This window comes from Populus euphratica, unplaced genomic scaffold, assembly GCF_000495115.2.
Source record: "Populus euphratica unplaced genomic scaffold, PopEup_1.0 scaffold20.1, whole genome shotgun sequence".
Lineage (NCBI taxonomy): Eukaryota > Viridiplantae > Streptophyta > Magnoliopsida > Malpighiales > Salicaceae > Populus > Populus euphratica.
In genome coordinates, this window is record NW_011499854.1 from 2,276,767 (window position 1) to 2,290,192 (window position 13,426).

At 34.8% G+C, this 13,426-nt stretch overlaps 2 protein-coding genes and 1 non-coding gene across 6 annotated transcripts; 1 reads left to right on the forward strand and 2 right to left on the reverse strand.

The window, feature by feature from the left end:
• Positions 1–1,064: 1,064 nt before the first annotated feature.
• On the reverse strand, positions 1,065–1,138 carry TRNAR-UCG (transfer RNA arginine (anticodon UCG)). Its single transcript has one exon. It is a non-coding gene; the product is annotated as a tRNA-Arg (tRNA).
• Positions 1,139–3,787: 2,649 nt separating this feature from the next.
• On the forward strand, positions 3,788–8,951 carry LOC105122666 (uncharacterized). Of its 2 annotated transcripts, none has more exons than XM_011021922.1 (3): positions 3,788–3,919; positions 5,246–5,601; positions 5,896–8,951. In XM_011021922.1, the coding sequence occupies exons 2-3, from the start codon at positions 5,258–5,260 to the stop codon at positions 8,621–8,623; spliced, it is 3,072 nt and encodes a 1,023-aa protein (XP_011020224.1). In that variant the 5' UTR covers positions 3,788–3,919; positions 5,246–5,257; the 3' UTR covers positions 8,624–8,951. The 2 variants fall into 2 exon arrangements, with proteins under 2 accessions (XP_011020224.1, XP_011020225.1); XM_011021923.1 differs by having other exon boundaries at positions 3,789–3,919; positions 5,911–8,951.
• Positions 8,952–9,680: 729 nt separating this feature from the next.
• Positions 9,681–13,172, reverse strand: LOC105122667 (uncharacterized). 3 transcript variants are annotated; one of them, XM_011021925.1, is made up of 5 exons: positions 12,881–13,172; positions 11,350–11,393; positions 10,772–11,069; positions 10,391–10,479; positions 9,681–10,296 (listed from the first exon to the last, which is right to left on the reverse strand). In XM_011021925.1, exons 1-5 carry the CDS (start codon positions 12,939–12,941, stop codon positions 10,081–10,083), a joined length of 708 nt encoding a protein of 235 aa, XP_011020227.1. In that variant the 5' UTR covers positions 12,942–13,172; the 3' UTR covers positions 9,681–10,080. The 3 variants fall into 3 exon arrangements, with proteins under 3 accessions (XP_011020227.1, XP_011020229.1, XP_011020226.1); XM_011021927.1 differs by adding an exon at positions 11,852–11,931 and having other exon boundaries at positions 9,681–10,479; positions 12,881–13,169; XM_011021924.1 differs by having other exon boundaries at positions 9,681–10,479; positions 12,881–13,167.
• Positions 13,173–13,426: the final 254 nt, after the last annotated feature.

Here is a 13,426-nt window from a genome sequence, read left to right on the forward strand (position 1 = left end):
TAATGTCTAATAAATTTAACATTGAAGGTTGAAATTAAAACTAAAAAGAGAGGGGAAAAAACTATTTTAATTAATAATATTGATCCATGATTCTGGTCATGAAATTGGGATAATCTTAAAATAAGTAAATTGAAAAAAAATTATGAAGTTTAATTTTTAATAAATATAATTTTAAAGAACAGAATTAAAATTAAAAAATATAAATTAAAAAAATAAAATATTATTTCAATAAATAGTGATTTATAAAGAATAAAATTTCTCTTTTCTAATTTTTTTTTTAATCAATAACATAAGGAGATGATGCTCTTGTTATAGCAATCCTCAACCCTCTTTAAACCCATGGTTTTTTTTCAATCAAGTGTTTGTCTCTTCATAAAGAAGTTAGTAGAAAATATGTTTGGTATTGTGATAATTTTTAAAAAATTTTAAAAAAATTAATTTATAAAAGATATTTTTAGTTGAGATTGGTTTAAAAAAATATATATTTGATTAAAACTGTAATTAAAATTAAGATTGAACCAAAAATAGTTTAATATATTTGGTTAAAAATATTTTTAGAATTGAGGTTATAAAATAACTAATATATATATTGATAGTTTTTAATTAAAATGTTATAGATTTAATCAAATTTATACACCTATTTCATTCTATTTTGTCATTTAATAAATTAATTTTTTTGTTGACATTAAACATGCTTGATACAGTTCTGTTCAAATACAAACATTTTAGATATGATTTATGGATTTTTTTTTATTATTTATACAGTTGTTTCTTGAAATAATGAAAATTATCTTTATCAAAATGATGCTGCTTTTCTTCTCATGTTATTATTCTTATTATTGGATGGCCTAAAAAAGCTTTACACTGATTGGATTTTGCAGCCGCAAGCAGTAAACAAGTGCATGAGAAAAACGTATGGGCCATGGGGGTGATAAATTGATTTCATGATAAGGATCTTGATTATTGTTATTAATAATAATAATAATACTAGTAATTTTTTAAAAAATAATTGGTAGGAATATATTGTTGAAAAAGCTAAGTCTGGAATAAGGTAAAGTCTCAGACGACCACAGTGGGAGTCGAACCCACGACCTTTTGATCCGAAGTCAAACGCGCTAATCCACTGCGCTATGCGGTCAACTTATTATGATGTGGCTGATATTTATATATATCTAATTAACCAACATATGGCATGGCTGATAGCATTCCTTCAACATGTTTTCTAATTGGTGGTCGGACCGCATCTCTCCTTGACTTGACCTCTCAACTTTAGCCAATCAGGCCATATAGAGATCGACGATTAGGAATGGTGCCATGGGGGGGGGGGGGGGGGGGGTGGTGTTTGGGGGGTTTGGGGGCGGCTTAGAAGGTGTGTATTTATCCGATTGCTTTAACTTTTAAAGTTAATTGTATAAATATCATGTTTAAAAAAAATATTTAATTATTTGTATAGGATTTTTTTTTAGTTGAAACCGCCGGTTTCATGAAGCAGTTGAAAGCTGCTGCTTCTTGTATTTGTCAAGTGAATAATTCACTTGTTTTTTCTCATGTTTGACAATTGAATAATTTATCTGGATACTATAGTGTTGTTACTAGATTGCACGATTCACAAATATAATATTAATTAAAATGTAAATAGATAAAATATTAATAACACATAAATAATACCCTTTTCTCGAGAGAAAAAACCTCACCATCTCCTTCAAATAAAAAAACTAAAAAACTCATCAATCATTTAGATTTTACTCTTAAAACAACTAAAAATAAACTTACCCTTATCTTTAAACATCATTTAATATTTTTGTATTAAAAATCTATCGTGCCCTTTATCACCACCACCAATGTCTCTATTGCAACTACTACCCCAACCATTTATCTAGTCCTATAAGTAAAATAAGCATTCTATATTGTTTTTAATTTGTATTTAAAATTAAATAATTATGTTAGATTGAATTTATAGTTTACGGTGAATTTAGAGTCTATCTGATCAATGATAAATTAGTCAAAATACATTTAATTAGAGTTTATTTAATATAGTTGAATATAAAAATAAATTGAATTAATGATGAATTAATTATTTCAATTAATTATATGTTGCGTTAAATTTAGGTTAAGTTGTCCAAATAGTGATTCTATGTATATTATTAAAATCGACTAATAATGAAGTTAAATACACATACACATTCATGCAATAAAGCATAAATATAATTGAATTATGATGAATTATATGTTTTATTAAATTGTTGATAAGTTGATAAATTTAATATTTTTATATAAAATTAATTTGCTATAAATTTGTATTTGATTTAATGCAATTAAGCATGAAAAATATCAATTGATAATGTATTATGAATTATGTTTATTTTTTGTTAAGTTTGCTTTAACGTTAAATTTCAAGAATTTAATTAAATTTGCTATGAATTTTACCGATTAAAGTTGAGGTAATGTAATTCAGTTAAATTAACTAAAATCTCTTCTTCTTTTACAGAATATCTAATAACATATTTATGATATGTCATTACGGTAATAATATTATTCTCGAAGTAAACAGTAATATCACATACAATGGTAAAAATAATTTGTTATTAATTGGTAATTTAGATAAAGGACAAAGCCACTCAGGCAAAAACAGAAGCTAGATCTAATGGTGATATTGATGAATTTGGATCACCTGATAGATGATGTAGACATAAATAGATAAATGAGTAATGTTTATATACCTTGAGATTACTTTAATATTATATTATTGAACTATGTTATATTCATTTTGCATGTATATATGTTTTTTTTTTTGTATTCTTGTGATTATAAAATATGATAATATGTTGAGTTTACTTAAAATTTGATGATTGTGTTTATTGTGGAATTTTACAGGTTTTTTAAGTGGGATAAAATTTTGGATACAGTTCTTATATAAAGAAACCTATGTCCAAATTTTGATAAAATTATAAATATTTCAATTATCTAAAATCATGAAGTAAATAAAAATTTAGATTAATAAAACTATAGTTTCATAAACTTTTTCATACTTAAAATATGAAAATGATCCAAAACCTTGCAGTAGTACAATAGCTAAAATTGTTCGACTATTTTACTAATTATTTTATTAAATATCTAGTAGTTTTTCAAAATAATCTTTTTTAAGAACATTGTGGTTTTAAACTATAACATTGAATCAAATACTATGATTTCAAAATATGACATTTTATTAATATCGTAGCTATGAATTATAATATTAGTTATTACAATTTTAAAATATGACATATATCAAACATCATGGTTTTAAACTATAACATTATTGAAATATCATATACGAATCATGATATTTTTAAATTGTGTTATTTTATAAAAAAAATTATTGTATATTATTTCATTATATTTTTAAACCATGTTATTTTATTAAAAAAAATTATTGTATATTATTTAATTATTTAATTATATTTTATGTAATAATTACTCAATTTATCCCCAAATAAGATATAAAAACTCACTACATCACTATTAAATATAATTTTATTCTTTTCTTTTATTATATTTTGTCTACTTTATCCTTTTTATCCTTGTTTTCTTCATCCCTTCTATTGTAAAACACTAATCGAACAAGATTGCATCCTCATTCTTGTATCATTCTCAAAACTCCCGGGAAGAAAAAATATAAAATATACCCTGCAAACGACATCGTATAGGCAACCGGATGGTAAAAACAAGCCAATACAGTCCTTGCACACCTCTTGTTCTGTTCTTAAATTTCCAAAACAACCCCTATAAATTCCACTCTCTTCCAAATTCAGTCCAACGTTTGTAATTTAGTTTTCCAATACACCCTTCCCCTACGTTGTTTCGATAATTCACTCAAATTCCACAAAGCCCCCAATTCTAGGGTTTCAATCTATCACAAATCCCTGCCTCTTATGCTCTGGTAAAATCCCTTCTTTTTTACTCTTTGTAAATCAAAGATTTCATCTCTCTCTAAATATCAATAAAAGTTTCACCTCTATAGTCTTCTTGTGCGTTTTTTTTATTAGTGACAATATGAAGCTCATGTGGCATGCTAATGTAGTGTCTTTCTTTCTGATTTTGTTTCTACAATCTTGATTATCTGAGATTTGGGTTACTGGGTTTTTATTAAATAGTGTTGGTTTTGCAGATTTTTCGACGAGTTGATCGTAGACTTTGGTTTGGTTGACTTTTGTCTGTGTGAGCTGTTTGGTTTGTTTGTGTTTTGACATTGTTGTTTAGTGATAGTTTTTGTGCTGTTTCGTTGCTGAGAATTGTAAAGTCTTGTGCTTTTTTGCTTTTTTACTTGTAATGTGGTTGTGTAATTGTTAGTTTTTGACAGTTCAGGTTGTTTTGTGTCTTTTAGTGGTTTATCCCTTGAATAGTTAGCTTGGGTGCAGTGATAGGGCAGTTTGTCACATTGTTATGCTATTTTTAAAAGGCAATAACTGTGTTAGTAACCAAAATGGATTAGTTTCCTGTTGTGGTGGAAGTGGCTGATGGGGCTGGACCAATAAGTTGGGGGCTAATTGAAAGTTTGCTCTTAAAGTGTCTTGTACACTGGGACAAGGATAGGGAGAGAACATCTGATTCGCTGGCCAATCAGTCTTTTCAGGAGTTAGTTTTGTGTATTTTTGTGTTTACTCGTGATTTGCTTTCAGTGGCTGGTTTGTTCACATGTTAGAGCTTTGCTTTGCATGTCCCTTGAAAATGGGAACTTGAATAATTCAAGTTGTAAAATTCAAGCCAATTTGGTTTTGATTTGCCCTTGCCCTTGATTTACGGCACATGCTATGCGGCACTGTGTGCACTCATGTACTTGATCTGCTAAGATCAAACGATGTCTCTGCATATAATCACCAACTTGTGTTTTGTTGTGGTGTATTGAAAAGATATTCAGTAATCCAACTTTTACAGGCATGCTCCTTAACTTCCTTATAGACTGTAAATCAGAGCATTGTTCCATCAAAGATATACCAAGGAAACTTCTTATCAAATTGGTTGTAACCAGATGTGCTTGCATTCTTGTAGAACTATGATCAGCGCCCCTGTAACATGTTTTTGTATGCTTTTACAGTTTCTTGATAGCTATTGAACATGTTAATTGCAAACACATGAAACAATCTTTTATCTCAGAATTTGTTTGTCATACAGAAGTATAGACTGTTTTGGAGATTAAAAAGATGCATGAGATGTGTGTTTGTGGGGGGGTATAATAACATGTTTTGATTGTCAATTTGAACCACAGAAGTGATTTCTGATGCCAAGGGAAAAGCTTATACTGATCTGCCAGTCTGGTGGTGAATTTGTGACGAATGATGATGGGAGTTTATCATATAATGGAGGAGAGGCACATGCCCTAGAAATCAATATTGAAACTGTGTTTGATGATCTGAAATTAAAATTGGCGGAAATGTGTAACTTGGAATATGAATCTTTGTCAATGAAGTATTTTATCCCTGGAAACAAGCGAACTCTAATTACTGTATCTAGTGACAAAGACCTGAAAAGGGTGTTTGATTTTCATGGGAACTCGATCACAGCAGATGTATTTGTCATGGGAAGAGAAGGTTTTAAACATGAAGACTGCATGCATACTAGCAGGTATATTTTTCTGCCTTTCAGCTGCCTCATGTCTCTAAGAGCGTGGATTATTGATTTTCATTTTTGAACAAGTCTTATTGTTCTTACTTTACTAAAAATCAGTAATTTTCAAGTTGTTGTATTGAGAGATTTCAATGCCATAGCATCGCTCCCCAAACTGGGTTCTTTGATGAATGACCCCGAATGCTTCCACAGTAACCCTTAGTTGTTAATTTGGCACATTGTGATTGGTGGAATTTTTCTGGTTGCAGCAGTCATGGGGTTTTTTCTCTTTCTGACTTTGATTAATAGTGGTTTTAAAAATTACAGAGGAAGTGGGATCCAACTAGCTGAAACTGTGCTGTCTCCAGTTCCTATCACAGTCGCTCCTGCTGCAGCCGCATTTGGCAGCTGTCGTGTATTGTCATCTAAATCGAAAAGAGCTGCCAAGGATAAAGCCCAAAGCCGTGCACCATCCTGTCTTGCAGTCACTACACCAACAGTCACTCCTGCAACTGTTGCCTCTGGTAGTCGTTGTGTATTGTCTTCTAAAACCGCAAATGCTGCCAATGCAGAAGCTAAAAGCCCTGCTAGTGTGGCATTGGCCATTATCTCAAAAAAATCTCCTGCCACCATTACCAAGGATCCTGGTGTTGCTAGTTTGATTCCAACAGATCTTGTCACTGTTCCTGTTGATACAACTGTCCATGACTCAGTTACAGTTAATATGAATACCTCCCCTGCTGACACTGTTAAGAAGCGAAGGCGCATTGAATCCTGGAATATCAGTGCCAATGGTACCAGCATTGCTCTTGATGACAATGACGACAACAATGACAATACTGGTGATGTTAATGGAGAGACCAGAAGCACGTCAGGAAAGACGAACACGAGGACAAGAAAAAGTACATCAAGGAAGAAGAACGCTTGGGACCATGATAATGCCTTTGTAGATGTCGAAATAGAATGGCAATCAGACAATGAAGATAGTGAATTATGTGTACATGGTGTGAACTCTAAGGATGTTTCAGTGGAAAGGATGGTTGCCTCTTGGAAAAAGAGAATTACTGGGGTAGGCCAGGACTTCAAAGATGTAGCTGAATTTCGTGATGCCCTGCAGAAATATTCCATTGCATGCCGTTTTGCGTACAGATTGAAAAAGAATGACACTAATCGAGCAAGTGGCAGATGTGTGGTTGAAGGCTGTTCTTGGAGGATTCATGCATCTTGGGTCGAATCTGAACAAGTATTTAGGATAAAAAAGATGAATAAGTTACATACTTGTGAAGGAGAATCATGGAGGCGTGCTACTCCAAATAAAAATTGGCTGGTCAGTATCATAAAAGACAGGTTAAGACAGACACCGCAGCAAAAACCAAAGGACATTGCCAATGGCCTTTTCCAAGACTTTGGGGTGGCGTTGAACTATTCTCAAGTGTGGCGTGGAATTGAGGATGCAAAGGAGCAACTTCAGGGTTCCAAGAAAGAGGCATATAATATGTTGCCTTGGTTTTGTGATAAGATAGTGGAGGCAAATCCTGGCAGTTTTGTGAAGCTTTCGGTTGATGATGACAGCAAATTTCAGCGTCTTTTTGTATCCTTTCATGCCTCAATATATGGTTTTCAGAATGGTTGTCGCCCAATTCTCTTTCTTGATTCTACAACTTTAAAATCAAAATACCATGAGATTTTGCTGACAGCTACTGCATTAGATGGAGATGACGGGCTTTTTCCAGTTTCCATTGCTGTAGTGGACATTGAAAATGGTGATAATTGGAAATGGTTTTTGAAGCAGTTGAAAGCTGCAATTTCAACTTCACAACCAGTAACTTTTGTCTCTGATAAAGAGAAGGGGTTGATGAAATCAGTGCTTGAAATATTTGAGAATGCTCACCATGGTTACTCTATATACCATCTGCTGGAAAACCTGAGGAGGAACTGGAAGGGGCCATTCCATGGAGATGGGAAAGTTTCTTTGCCTGGAAGTTTAGTGGCAGCTGCCCATGCAGTCCGACTTGATGGTTTTAGAATGCACACGGAGCAAATTAAACGGATTTCTTCAAAAGTTTATGATTGGCTTATGCAGATCAAACCAGAATGTTGGACGAATGCACTATTCAAGGGAGAGCGTTATAATCATATTACAGTTGATGTTGCAGCAACATACACTGACTGGATTGAAGAAGTGCGGGAGCTACCTATAATACGGAAGCTGGAAGCACTTACATGCAAGATAATGGGGTTGATCCGCACATGTCAAACGGATTCAAATAGCTGGACTGCAAAACTTACTCCATCCAAGGAGAAAAAGCTACAAGAAGATGCTCTGAGAGCTCAATTTTTAAAAGTATTATTCTCATCCGATACCTTATTTGAGGTTCATGATGACTCTATTCATGTCGTGGATACTGAAAAAAGGGACTGCACTTGTCTCGAGTGGAAACTAACTGGGCTCCCTTGTCGCCATGCTATTGCTGTCTTTAAATGCAAAGGCAGTAGCATATATGATTATTGTTCAAAATACTACACTGTTGATAGCTTTCGCATGACGTATACAAAGTCAATACACCCTGTTTTGGACAATTTCAAGGATCTGGCTGATGAAAAAGAAGTCTCCGGGTCGGTGCAGGTGCTTCCTCCGAATACCCCAAGGCCTCCAATCCAGCCAGAGGAAAAACGATATTACTACAGAAAGGGAGAACCCACAAGGGTAATGTCTTGCAGCAGATGCAAGGGAGAAGGGCACAATAAGGCTACATGCAAGCAACCCACCCTACCCCTAGAACATGCCCCAGCCCCAGCCCTTGATGCCCCAGCTCCAGCTCCAGCTCTAGCTCTTGATGCCCCTGCTCCACTTCTAGCTTTTGATGCCCCTGCTCCACTTCTAGCTTTTGATGCTCCAGCTCTTGATGCCCCCGCCCCAGGTGGCAGAGAGCTGGCATTCATAGCCCAACCCTTGGAACATGCTACCGCCCCAGGTGGTGAAGAGCTGACATTGATAGAGCCCTGTCCTGGTAGTCCAAGCCCAGCTCAAGTTTCTTAATGTGCTCAATTTACTGCGGGTTCAAAACGGGACCTTGATGAGTCTGCCTTTCCTGTATCAACAATAATGTACAGTTATATGAGCAATAACGCACAGTTATATGAGCAATAATACTACGAAAGTTCTCTGCACTTGATATAAAGAATGAAATAGTGCTGTGTCGGTTTGACACTGCCTTACTTTTTGCGCTTGAACAGCATGAATTCTTGTAAGATTTGAGTTTGCACTTTCCAAGAACCATTTTTGCAAAAATTGGACTGTTAGATGCTGAAAGTTCTACATTATCTGGTTGTGGAAACGTAATCAATTTGGAACACGTGGTCCTGAACTCATAACAAGTAAGAAAAAATTTTCCTTGGGTGAGCTGATGAGATCTTTAATTTTCCTTTCCTATGCCTTACAGTTAAAGTAGGGCAGCTTCCATAAAAGTAGGGCATCGGGGGATTTCCATCCTCCGGCCGAACTGCAGTTTACTTTCCAAGTACTACTTCACTTTATTCCATAAGAAATTGATTCTTTTGACATTTCTTCATGAAGCTACATTTCCTTTCAAAACAGAAATTCATGTTAAGAATTTTAGCAGGTCAATCTTAGCAAGGATTGAAGTTTGCTTTGTTTGCGTAGAGCTTAAACTGATGATACAGGAAAATTTAGGAGCAAAGGTTCTTGTAGGTATATAGTGCAGCAGTTATTTCAGACGTCCTTCTGTAACTGTTCCTTTACCAACAGGGAAGTAGCGGCCATCCTCAATGCTGAAATGAGTAATCAATCCAAGCGGTCATTTTTGCTGGCCCTCTAGAATCCGATTACAAATGCACAATCTTCCCTTGTTGGCCACGTCTTAAGCAGCAAGAGGTAGGGTGAACATGGTATTTCATCTTTTCTGGCAGAGGATTTTATGACCTTTTGGCTCATACTTGACAATAGCATGTTCCTTGAAACTCCTGTCCCTAGTTTTTGAACTACCAGAATTATGGAATTGATAACACGAAGGGAAACAGACTAAATGTTACTCTGGGCAATCAGTCGTGCCAATCCCCGTTCAAAGCTTCCAAGCAGGAACAAATTAAAACATTTTCATATTTGAACGTGTACGGCCACTTCTTACACCAATACAATTACAATATTGTCAACTCATACCAAAAAACTAAGATAGTCATTTACTGATATTTTGAATTTGTTGTACCGCCACTTCATACACCAATACAAACGCGTGTACAATATTGTCAACTCGTACAACAAAACTAAAATTGTCATTTACTAATATATTCTCCTAAATATGCCACCTTAACTGGTGTCCATATCTTGACAAAAACTGCGGTGTCTCTCTCTAGGCCTAGCACTAATGAGAGATGACTGCAGTTCATACTTCTTTTCAACATTCTCGACAGCAATGAGACTGTGAAGAACTGTCGATCAAAATCCTTTAGTCCTAACGACACCTCGCTAAGTCTATTTCAACCACCTATACTTCTTTCCATGTTCCCTGTCTTATGATACGTCTGTCCTCGATAATCAATAGCATAGATGTAAGTCAACATCACATTACTCTTCTTCTCTAGAGGCATCTGCTTCAGAGACCAAGCCCGAGCACAATGGGCAGGGAGGGTCACGCATATCTTCAATACTTGTTTTCTGCTCCAAACATTCTGAATGATAAACATGACCGCAAACTAGAATGGCCACAACAGAGAATTCACCAGTAGTTAATGCATTTCCTAGAAAATAATTTTTCCTTCTCACTAGTTTCTGACAGATTCCACATACCATCTTCACTGCATCAGATGAAACTGTATTCATTACCAAGGAACTGAATCTAACCCTGTCTGGCCTGCTAAATTCTATTTCCTTGTTTTCTGAAAAAGTGGAAACAAATTAAAGTCAATGCAAGTAAATGTAAATAGCTGATGTGTTGAATCTTAAAGATGCATTGAAAAACTCTTTCATCTTGTGTGCGTAAGAATTTTAGCTCCGAATGTGTAGAAAATGATAACACCTCTGATATTTTCGGAAATAATATAGAAATTATTTAGGTGCCCCATTTGTATACAAGCGTGAATGAAGCAGCTAGATGCTAGATTATTAGATTATTTCCATGGTGAAGGGAAAAACATTGTCTTCAACACCATGCAACTGCGAATATCTCACCTGTATGGCACCCAGGCTTGGAGCCTGGTTGACTGATAAGCTTGAAGGTAAGCCTCTCATTACGTGAAAGGGCAGTCTTCCCATGAGAAGTTGATGCATCAGCATGGCTCCCCAAGTTTCTCCGGGAGTACTGATGACCATAGTAGTGTCGTGATCGTTTCAAGACTATTGAACGGCCAAGGTTGTTATTCTGATGTGCATGAGAATGCTGTGCATTCAATACCTTTACAGTGTTATCTGAAGTATCCACCATGGGCATGAGAGGCCTTGATTCACTAGACTCTAGCAAATAAGATTTCTGCTAAAGGAAAATTAAAAACAATTATTTTTTTCCTTTTCCTTTATTCTTTTTTTATTCATCGTGAAGACATTTAAATTTTTATTTGGTCACAATGTGAATAAAAAGAAATATGAAAAAATGTCTCATCCTGCACCAAGTATTCTGATCCAGACATAAGTTTTCAAGTTTTCAGTTTAACCCCTCATCATCATCCATGTAGGAAAGATAAAGTGAGAGCAAAGCAGCACACACAAGAAGAAATTACAGTATCTCATAATTAAGGGAAAAAACGACTAACCTCTCTAGACAACAAGTCTGTTCCAGAAGAGCATGGCAAGTCATCTGCAACATAAGATACTACGATCATTTTCAGCCCCATCATTTCCTCTTAGAGTAAGAATGAGCTAAAAAGGAACTATTCCTAACCATTTACTTGACACAAAAGGTCCCAATCCTTTTTCTCTAACCAGGACTAATGCACTTTCAATGTCACTACTTTTTTATTTACCACATTGTAGGAACCACTGTTAAGCAGACATGATTATAAAGTTGAAGCAAAGGAAGAAAGTGCAACTAATGAATCACCACAGAGCAGGGAAATTAACATGATAGAAAAGGTTCAACAGCTATGCAAGCAGGTGCAGGTCAGCAGCCACAAATGTGAAGGATGTAGAATAGGAAAATGTGGAAATCCGTTAACTCAAGGATTCCAAGATCAGCAATCAAAAATCTCTGGGAGTAAATACTATGACATTTACATTGATGGATAAGAGGATAGATTCGAAGATTAAGAAAAAAACCCATTTCGTTGCATCGACTACTTCTCAGTATTAAATAGCTACAAAGGCATGTGGTGAAATAATGATCGGGAGTCAAATTCCTGGGATGACGAATGCAGGATGTAAATGAGCGGACAATGATGATAAAGGCAATCCATCAAATAAATTTATCAATCAAGAAATTAAAATAATCCAAAGTTCAATTGCCAATAAAGATGCATTGACAGGTCGCTCCATTAGCTAGAAAAAATATTTCATTGAGGCGAATTTGAAAATCCTAAAACAATAATAAAAACCATGCTGGAATGTAAGAGGTAACAATCACTGGGAATGGCATCCATGATCATCAATGTGAACACATGATAATGATCCCTGCAGTGATCAGAAAGCCATGCACAGCAAATTGTTATAAGCCAAATTAAGAACTTGACACAGTTTTCTTTCCTTTATCTTGGGCTTGGCCAATTAATTTTCACAAACCCACACTCGAAATCCAACCCCACAAAATTAATCCCAGAGAAATTAATCACTTTTCTCCTCGGAATTCATGTTGCAACTGCGCACATTCTCTGCTAGGATCCCAAAGACCCCATTTTCCATCAGATCAAACAATAATCAAATTACTTTATCAGACAAAAGGTAGCCGTGATCATTCAATCCAGCCTTGATCAAGGAGCAGAAAGTAACCCCAACGCATTTCACAGTGAGACAATCAGAAAGATCAGGAACTAGTAGCAACGAGAGCAACAAACAATTTAAAGAAACAGGAAGACAATTAAACCCTAACACTCAATTTTACTGTTAAGAATTCAAAAAAGAAAGAGGAAAAGACTCCTTTTTGAAGAAATAAAGAAAATCAAGTCTTCAATCTTTATAGCTTCATCCGTAATAGATTCTCATAAAACACAAAATCCCACCATAATCGCTTCTCTTCACTAAAATAAAATCCCATAACCATTCAATCATCAAGATTCAAAACTCCCTTCATCTCCCACCATTTTCTCAACAACCCCAAAATCATTTAAAGAAGCAAGAGAACTGATACATTACCCGAAGAAGAAGTGCACTTGGTGTTGTTATGATCACCACTACTTCTCTTTCTCTTCCCCATAACAAAAGAAAAACTTTGATGGTTTAGTCCCTTTGGTGGTGGCTGATGGTATTTACTGTTAAAAGGGTCTGAATTTGCGGTGATAACAACTTTTAAGCGTTACGAAGTGAACCTATGGTCATCAAAACACATAGGAAGTGAATCAGAAGTGCTTTTAAAAAGTTTCGAGATAATTTATGTCTGAAAAAAAAACAAAAAGAAAAAAGAAAAAACGTAAGAAACGGTGGGGGAGGGAATTCGGAGTGGCTGTTTTTTCTTGTAAAAAAAAAAATTTGATAATGAGAATGAATTAAAAAAATATATAAAAAATATTTTTTTAATATTTTTTTTATAAAATAAAGTTAACGCAATCTTAAACGCTACTTCATCTTCAACTTCCCTCCATGTCTTTGTTATTTCTCCTTTTATTCTTACCCCTACACGTGGAAACCGCCTCCAACCGTCCATTTCTTTTGATACAAGCGGCTTCTCTCTCCTTCTACCAA

Coding starts and splice junctions, on each gene's coding strand:
- LOC105122667 (XM_011021924.1), bottom strand. CDS start 12,941: ATGGGGAAGAGAAAGAGAAGTAGTGGTGATCATAACAACACCAAGTGC. Junction 11,070..11,349: donor CAGACTTGTTGTCTAGAGAG/GTTAGTCGTTTT, acceptor TTCCTTTAGCAG/AAATCTTATTTGCTAGAGTC. Junction 10,480..10,771: donor CAAGCCTGGGTGCCATACAG/GTGAGATATTCG, acceptor CCACTTTTTCAG/AAAACAAGGAAATAGAATTT.
- LOC105122666 (XM_011021922.1), top strand. CDS start 5,258: ATGCCAAGGGAAAAGCTTATACTGATCTGCCAGTCTGGTGGTGAATTT. Junction 5,602..5,895: donor GACTGCATGCATACTAGCAG/GTATATTTTTCT, acceptor GATTAATAGTGG/TTTTAAAAATTACAGAGGAA.